The sequence below is a fragment of the Lipotes vexillifer genome, unplaced genomic scaffold (genome assembly GCF_000442215.2).
Source record: "Lipotes vexillifer unplaced genomic scaffold, Lipotes_vexillifer_v1.1 scaffold1062, whole genome shotgun sequence".
Classification (NCBI taxonomy): Eukaryota; Metazoa; Chordata; class Mammalia; order Artiodactyla; family Lipotidae; genus Lipotes; species Lipotes vexillifer.
Window position 1 is genome coordinate 168,827 of NW_006772550.1, and position 8,614 is coordinate 177,440.

The 8,614-nt window shown below is 50.4% G+C and overlaps 1 protein-coding gene across 1 annotated transcript in view; it reads right to left on the reverse strand.

Moving 5' to 3' along the window:
- Positions 1 to 2,722: 2,722 nt before the first annotated feature.
- CDHR1 (cadherin related family member 1) overlaps positions 2,723 to 8,614 on the reverse strand; it is a 19,846-nt gene continuing 13,954 nt past the window's right edge. Inside the window, exons 12-17 of the mRNA XM_007447608.1 lie at positions 8,025 to 8,177; positions 6,301 to 6,465; positions 5,821 to 5,888; positions 5,074 to 5,302; positions 4,163 to 4,420; positions 2,723 to 3,499 (exon numbers count right to left, since the gene is read on the reverse strand). Of these exons, the coding sequence (XP_007447670.1) occupies positions 2,945 to 3,499; positions 4,163 to 4,420; positions 5,074 to 5,302; positions 5,821 to 5,888; positions 6,301 to 6,465; positions 8,025 to 8,177 (1,428 nt within the window). The 3' untranslated portion in view covers positions 2,723 to 2,944. The remainder of the gene's footprint in view (positions 3,500 to 4,162; positions 4,421 to 5,073; positions 5,303 to 5,820; positions 5,889 to 6,300; positions 6,466 to 8,024; positions 8,178 to 8,614) is intronic.

The following is an 8,614-nucleotide window of genomic DNA, read 5'->3' on the forward strand; positions in this document are numbered from 1 at the left end:
TGTTGTCTTGTCCCAAGTCACACTTAGGTGGCAGAACCAGGATTCAGACCCAGGACTGTCAGACTGTAAAGAGCAATGTTTGTTTGTTTTTTGTTTTGTTTTTGTTTTCTCGGCCACACCACGCAGCTTGTGGGATCTTAGTTCCCCAACCAGGGATCGAACCCGTGCCCCCTGCAGTGGGAGCACGGAGTCGTAACTACTGGACTTGCCAGGGAATTCCCGAGCACGATGTTATTTCATATAATTAGAAAGTCTGAGCTCAACCACAGGGAAAAAGCACACACTGTTCTACAGACTTCTTGGAGTCACATCTGTTGGTTGTCCATCTATCCTTGGGGCCCAAGAGTGGTAGAGCCCACCCAATCTGTTACCCCTGCCTCCCAGCTCTTTACCTTGAGGTCTAACATCGTGCCTGTCCTAGTGTGACTGGGCAGGCAGTCCCTTGGCCCACACTGTTCCCTAATGCAGTGGCACTTGGCCTGGCCTCACTCCCACTGTCCAGAGGGTCCCCTCCAGGGCCACCACATTTGCTAGTCCCTTGGTGTTAGCCACATCTTCCTCCTCTTTCTCAATATGGCTTGCGCTGGCAACTAGGCACTTTCCCCATGCTTCCCATTACAAGAGTTGCTCACATGCCCAGTTTCCACAATTGCCTCTGCTTTGGTTCAAGTTCCTGGGCTTGTCCTGGAGCCCCCATTCCCCACCCCTGGGCCTTGATACTGGCCTGAGCTTCCAGCCCAGGGGCCTTCATGTCCCAGAGACAGCACTGCTTCCTGGGCTTTCATGCCTATACCAGGCCTCCCAATTCCTGCCCTCGCTGGGCTGGGCTGGGAGATAATTAATTTTAGCTCCAGATGCCATTCCTCCCCAAGCAGCCGTGCTGAGGCGTGTCCTGCTCATCCAGGCTCTGATAAGCCACACTCAGGTAGACAAGCCCCACAAGCGTGTTGCTGTTACAGATGTATGTGTGGCAATTTGGACAAAATTTTGCAGCCCCCCACAGTCGGATCTGGGGGTCGGGGGATTGATCCACCAAAGGAGCCAGGCAGCAGGCTGAGCTTGGCTGTTGGGACAGTTGGTCTCTACAAGTCAACTAACACTGATGCTAAGCAGGCAGCCAGAGGTCAGCTTGGCTTTTGGTTAACAGATTTTATTTACCATTTACAAAAGAGGTTGACTGCATGCAATTTGTAAGGATGCTGCATTGCCTATGGAGGGCAAACATGATCCAGCACAGCCCTGTCCTGAAACCTGTGTGTTCAGTCTGGGATCCTGGCTTGTTAGAGCCCAACCCTTAATACAGCTTGGGCTGTGGACTCTAGAAACCCTGGCAAGGAGCCTGCATACCGGCACATCTGAGTAACACCTTCAAACACCAACTCAAAAATCAAGAAAACCACGTGTGCATGTAATCTGTTTAAATAAAATCACGGACATATTTTAGAGAGGTTATTAGTGAGTGGAGTGAAATGTGAAGAATTGTTCCGTTTCTCTCTCTGGGCACACATTTAGATTTCCTCTTGGCAGATTTCCTTAAAGTCAGACGGAACTTCTTGCATTAATAGAGGCCTGCATGTCGTCTCTGCTGGAGGCCGTGGTCACAAGCTGATGAGGTGCGCCCCAGCTAGAGAAACATGCTGAGGGGCTGGGAGCCCTCAAACGAGCTCCCTGCTGCCAAACTGCTATGTGGCCTCTGGCAATCACTCCTCTAGGGAACTCATTTTCGTCATCTTGGCAAAACGGAGCCTTGGCTGGATGTGCTGCCCAGCTCTGGTCCTCTCTGACAATGGCTGTCCTGGGCTGCACGGGGGATGTAGTTGGAGGGGGGTGGGTGGGGAGGGAAGAGACATGGAAGGGAAGCTATGCCATCACCCAGCTCGGGCTGCGGTGGATCAGTGGCAGTGCCCTCACCCAGCACAGCGCCCCCTGGGGGGTGCTTGGAAGAATAGCTGAGGGGCCCCCAATACTTTGTGGAAGAGCTGCAGCCCCAGAGAACTGGGCTGCGGAAAAATACTTTGCATTTGTGCTGCTTTGCACTTGGTTAAAGCCCCTGTCGCTACTACTTGTTTTGATCCTCTCCCCAGACCCAAGAATGGGGCAGACTCACTTTGTTCATTTTCCAGATGAGAAAGAGGATGAGCAGGAAGTTTAAACAGCTTTCCCAAGGTTATAGCATGTGAGTAGAAAAGATGGATAAAAATGGAAGTCTCCCCAGATCTCAGCCCTGCACTGTCTCTTCAAGGACTTCTGGTGGGACAGCTCCTAAGGGGACTTGATGCTTTTCTGGATATCTCTAGGGCTGCCAGCGTGGCTCCAGCTATTTCCGGGACCAGGGCAGGCCCATGTGGGCATAGCAGGGGCCCACAGTCTCTGCCCAGACACCATCCTCCACCTTCCAATGGCTTTTAGGCACAGGCCCACAGTCAGCGTGAGTTTGCGGTGCATCTTTGCCCTCCCCTGCTGCGTTTGGTCTCCTACAGCCTGCAAGGTTCGCTGACCCTCAACCTTAGTCAGCACTGAACCCCCCTTTTCTACTCCTGCTCTTAGCTGAAGACTTCAGGATCCAGGTTCTAGTCGACCTTGTCACATGTGGCCAGGGCCCTGCTCCTGGACTGAGAAAGCTGGGGCCCCAGCAGGACCCAAGAGACACTGTGAGGTCTGGGGTTGGAGAGTACAAGACATAGATCTGGCTCCTTGTCAACTCCCAGCCCCTGCAGAACAGGGAGCATTGAAGCTGTGCCGAGGATCTGGATGACGGGAAAGTATTTGCCAATTGCATCCATAACCAGAGAAATAAATTCCTCACCCAAGGCACTGTCCAGAGCCCTGGATATGGGGGTTACACCGTTGTACAAAACAGGAGTGACCCTAAGGAGCAGAGCTGGGGAGTATGTCCCAAGCAGCTGGGCAATCGGGTTGGGAGAGAGGGACCACAGGACATGTTCTAGAAGTAAGCCTCGTTATGCACATTCTTCTCAAACTTTTGCCTGAGCTCAGAGACCAGAGCTGACTGGACGGGTCTTCCCACAGCCTTGTGTTTTGCCAAGGTCTTGGGTTTTGGTGATGGATGGGGTTGCTGAGGGGCGAGTGAGCCAGAGACTGTAGGCACCATCCAGTGGGCTGGTCCCATGCTGGGTGCCATGCTGGGTGGTGGAGGGGGAGCAGGGACTTTGGGGGGCGGTGCATTTCCCAGGCTGTTGTTGTTGCAGTTCTCATTGGGAGGATTCTCTCTGAGCACAAACTTGTCAGCGGCCTTGGTCCTTCTGAACTTGAGCCACTCGATGCCGACGGTGCGGGGTGCAGGGCTGGGCCGCTTGCGGAGTACACGCCGCACCGGCAAGACCTTGTTGGACTTCTTGTTGCGCCAGAAGGTGGCGGTGGAGATGAGGACGGTTATGGCCACAATAATGGCCATGATGCTGGCCAGCACACCCACGGCCTTCATGGGGTTGTTTTTGGTCTGCATCAGGAAGGCAGCCATGGGGTTTCGGGACAGCATCTGGAAGAAAGATGCATTCGGCTGCTCCTGCCTCGTCCCCAGAGGACAGAGCAGGGGCCGTAAGCTCCCTTAAGCCTGATGGTTTTTAAGCTTTCTGGGGTTAGGCATCCCTTGGAGAATCTGATGAGCACTATGGGCTTCATTGCAGAAAAAATGCACACAGAGAAAACACAATGCATGCACCTCTGCAGAAAAATGCACACAGAGAGAGCATGATGCAAGCACCTCTTCTGGATGAAGAACTCCTACATTAGCTGCTACTGCTTTCCTTTGATTGGGGGGAGTGTGTGTCACGTTTGCCCAAGTGCATTAGGAACCTCTTAAGTGATGACTTCCTTCCAGACCCTGAGCTGAGAACTACACATAATGATTTTACTTCTGCCTTTCAACACCCATGTGAAGGAGGCATCATTAGTTCCATTTTACAGAAAGGGAGTGGAGGCTTAGCAAAGTCCAAAGTCACACCATTACAAAGTGTTGAAACTAGGATTTCGAGCTGATTTCAAAGCCTGTGTGTTTGATGGCACAGGTGGTCTTCAAGAGCATTGGGTGGGTGTCTTTGGAGGAAGGTGGTCTTTCTCCCTCAGGCCATGTTGCAGCGAGGTCTGAGCTGGCCCTCTGGCCCTCCCCCCCACACCCCGCAGATCAGGGCTCCGTACCCACCTCAGGGTCTACGATGTCAATCTTGAGTAAGGCCGTGGTGCTGAAGGATGGGGAGCCGCGGTCCTTGGCCTGCACCTCTAGCGACCACGTGTGGTCCCCGCTGGGTGTGACGTTGTGCAGGGCATCCAGGGAGCGGATGGAGTTCTTGAGCCGGATCTCCCCCGTGTGTGTATCGATGTCGAACACGTTGGCTGGCTCTGCGTGGGTGATGGAATAGTCCACCAGGTTGTTGGGCTCCTCTGCGTCCTGGTCTGTGGCCTGTGCACAGAGAGGGACAGACAGAGCTGGGCTTCGAGGGCGATACTTGTGTACCCTGGCTCAACCAACACGTCATACAGAGCTGGCTGGGCTGAAGGGAAATGGTCCTAATCCTATTTGAGTGAATTGAGCTGGGAGAGGAATTGAATGAGCCAGGGTGGGTCTGTGCTTGGCTCTCTATGTGTGTTGTAGCAATTCATTCTCAGAACACGTCTAGGCAGTCCGTATTGTCAAGAAACAAAAGTCTGGAGGCTGAGTGACTTGTCTAAGGATGGAGAGGTAGAAGGAGGGGAGCTGGGATCCAGAGTCAAGTCTGTCGGGTTCCAGGGTTCATGCTTTTTCCGTATCGGGAAGGCAGTGCAGCGGGGAAAGCGGTGCTGTGAAGGCAGGCAGACCAGCTGTGTGAACTCAGGCAAACCAAACATGCAACCTGCCTGAGCCTTAATTTTTTTTATGTGTAAAGTGGCAAAAATATCTTCTTTCTCAGAGGTTACTTCTGGGTTGAGGTGGGGATGAGGGTATATAAAGTACCTTAAAAACCCTTGCTTATTTCAGGAATCCAATATATTTTAAAAGAAATTCTTATGCTACAGTGCCGCTTGCAGTTGCAGGGACAAGTCTTTTAGGGGAGCTCAGCTACCTTCGAAGCCCACCTCAATTTTCACTGGGGTCCCCAGCACCATTGTCTTCTCCTGGACGCTCTTTCCAAACTGGGGGTAGTGGTCATTGACATCCAGCAGCGTGACGAACACCTCGGCTAGGCTGTACCTGCCCTCCATGTCCTCTGCCTTCACATAGAAGTTGTACCTGGCAGTGTCCTCGGCGTCCAGGCTGGCCCAGGGCTGGGTGTAGATGATCCCAGAGGATGGGTGGATCAGGAAGCTGTTGGGCACAGACAGCGCAGGCAAGGGTGTGCACAAGCACACTCATGTACACGCGTGTACAATCACAGAGGTGCCCACGTGCCTGCGGTAAGGAGCCACCTACAGGAGGGGGCGGTAATGCACCAGGCAGCTTCCCCAAGGCATCCCGCAGGACCACCCACCTACTTAGCAGTCTTATCAATGTAGAACTTAACCCGAGTCACAGCCCTTCCCCCTCCTCCCGCGACCTGCCCCTTCCTAGCCCAGCACTGCTTGCCTGGCCCCCAAGGCCATGAACCCCAGCTCCAGGCCACAATGATGTCCCTTCTTCTCTCAGACTCACCTCACCTGGTGGGTCCCCACACCTCGACCCCAGGCTCTCTACAGCTCCTCTCCATTCCTTGCGCCCAGGCTCGCCTCCCCGACCCAGGTCCTGCTCTTCCCAGGCTCCTCCTGCCTTTAGCACAGATCCTCCTCCACCCTCAGCCTGCCAAATCCCTTGCCTGAGGTCCTGTCCGGAATTCTGGGTCTACTCACAGGTCTGCCCCGGATCCATAGATGGAGTATTTGACCTCACCCCAGGGACCTGTGTCTGGATCGATGGCCTGGAAGAGAGAAAGCTCCCAGTGGCCCCTGCCCCTTTGTCAGGGCATGTTGGCAGCTCTTGCTTTCAATGGCAAAACAAGGATTCGGGGGGTTTGCCCAGCTGGGGAGAAACTGATCTGGAGGCATGCTCTGGAGACCTGCTCTGGAGCCCTAGTTTCGCCCCAGGAGATCTCAAGTATTGGAGGAACCAGATCTGGAAGGCCTTGTATTTCTCATTATATGTCCTCATTATAGTCCTGTGAGGTGCTGTTATTCCCACTGTATATAAGAAACTGAGGCTCAGAGAGGGCAGGTAGCTTGTCTAAGAACACAGCCAGTGAGTGTGGGCTTCGCCATTCAAACTGGAGCCCCAGTTTGTCTGACTTCACAAGGCCCCCTTCACCCCCAGTCCCTGGGTCAGCCCCAACCCACTGTGACAGCCAACACGTTGGAGCCCCCTGGGGCATTCTCGGGGATCCTGGCAATGTAGTAGTGGGAGGTGAACTTGGGGACATTGTCATTGGTGTCCAGGAGCTGGATCACGATGTCCGCTGTGGAGCTGAACTTCTCTGGGGTGTTCACTTCGATGGCCAGGAGCTGGGGAAGGAAGGAAAAGGAGGACTTGTCTGAGTGGCAGTCGCTCTGCAGAGAGCCTGCCACGTCCCGTCTCAGTATCATCCCTGCCTTGTCTCCCCGTTTTCTCAGCAGCCAGCTAGCTATGCCTGCCCCCACCTGCAGGGGGCACCTCTAAGGCACACATCATTTCCCTCCCCACTGACCGCAATGCCGGTTTCCTTATGGTTGTCATTTGCATTGGGACCAATTTCTTTTGCTCCATTGATTTGCATATTCCTCTTTTTTAAACTTCCATTAAAAATACTATTTTGCTTCATAATATACTTTAATATCTGTTAGAGCAAGTTCCTGCCTCATATTCTTTTTACCTGAATTTCCTGACTATTCAGGTTTATTTCTCCAGATAAAAACCAGTATAATTGTGTCAAGCCCCTCCCTCCTCCCCTAAGGAAATTCTGGGTAAGACGTAATTGAGGTGGTGTGATTCTTTATTAATTGATGAGAATTTGCATTTTTAAACAGGGTGTGTCTTTATATTTCTTGTTATGGTAATTCCTAGAAATTTTATCTATTAGTTGTTACTGTAATAGTGCTCTCTTATTCCATTATTCTCATTGCTGGTTTTTGTACGTAGGAAAACTATTAGGTTTTGTGTATCAACTTTATAATCAATCATGTTAGCAACTTTGCTGTGTCTAACAGTTTTTCGATCATTTCTGTTAGATTTTTCTAAGCAAACAATCACATCATCTAAAATAATGATGATAATAATAATGATAATATTTATCTCTTCCTTTCTAATGTTTGTACCTTTTGTTTCCTTTTTTATCCAGGAATAATGTTATTCTAGGAATAGTGTTAAAGAATAGTGGTGAGAGCAGTTATCCACGTTTTGTTCCTGACTTCATAGAATGCTTTTAGAATTTCACTTTTATCAACTGACTGATTGATTGAAGTTTAGTTGATTTACAATGTTGTGTAGAATTTCACTTTTAAGCATGATGCTAGCTATCGGTGTCTATGCATTTATAATCATAAATAATTAAAACAATTTTAAAAATATCAACAAAGTATTTTTCCTTTTTATGAATATAAATTATATATTTATGTGTAATATGCATTATTTATTTATGTTTATCATTTTAAATAATTACAAGTACAAAGGAGTATATTTTTCATCTCCTGCTAAAGTTTTTAACAGAATAGATGACATATGTCAAATGTGTATGAGAAAACATCTATCCTGAGGATCAAATGTTTTCTTCTCTCAATCTATTCACATGGCACATTGTATTGGTAGTTTTTCTTTGGACACCCCTCCATGCATTCCAGGGGACAGTCGTAGTTTAGAAGCGGGAGCTCAGTGAGGCTGTGTGCAGTAGGAGAAGGTTCTTATGTCATGATTCTTTTTATCCCTTTTCCACCTGCTCCTCCAATCAGCAGGAGGGGCAGAGAAACTGAGAGGAAAGGAGTAGGACCAGGAGGGGCAGAGTGTGACAAGGGACCCCTTAGGAATGAATCTAGGTGCTGCTGTGACCGCCCGCCCCCCCCCATTCAGGGTAGTGCAAAGCATCACCTACCTTGAAGGTTAACACTTTGAACTTTTCAAAGTCAATGGTGGCTGAGTTCTCTACAATGATCGTCACTTGGGCTTCATTTAGGACCGTCTGGGGGACCACTCGGAAGATGCCCCCGGGTCCCACCAGCCGCAGGTTGAATTTGGCATTGGCTCCCTGGACAACAGTTTGGAGAAAGGAAACAGGGAAGATGAATGATAATAGAAACTCATTAGATAAGTCGCGCTGTGCAAGGAGCCTTCACGTGCCCTTGACCCCGGGAGGTGAGTATTATTACTTCTTTCTATAGGGGAGGTGATGAAGAATCAGAAAGGTTGAGCAGACTATGAAGACTAAGCAAGGAAACAAGCACAGAAAGCCTAGCCCTGAGCCGGGCACAGGAGGCAACAGGCTACATCTGCAATGTCTGGAGGGTCAGACGCAGAGGTGCTTTTATTTGACTGGCTTTTTCTTTTTAAATGATTGTGAATATATTTAGGCCAAGCAGCTAGTCTTTGATTATCTACCCTCCCTCCTCTCTCTCTTGGTTACCCACTCTTGCGTCATTCATTTTGTGACTCTCCAGGTCCCTGTGACATCAGCAGGGAAGGGTT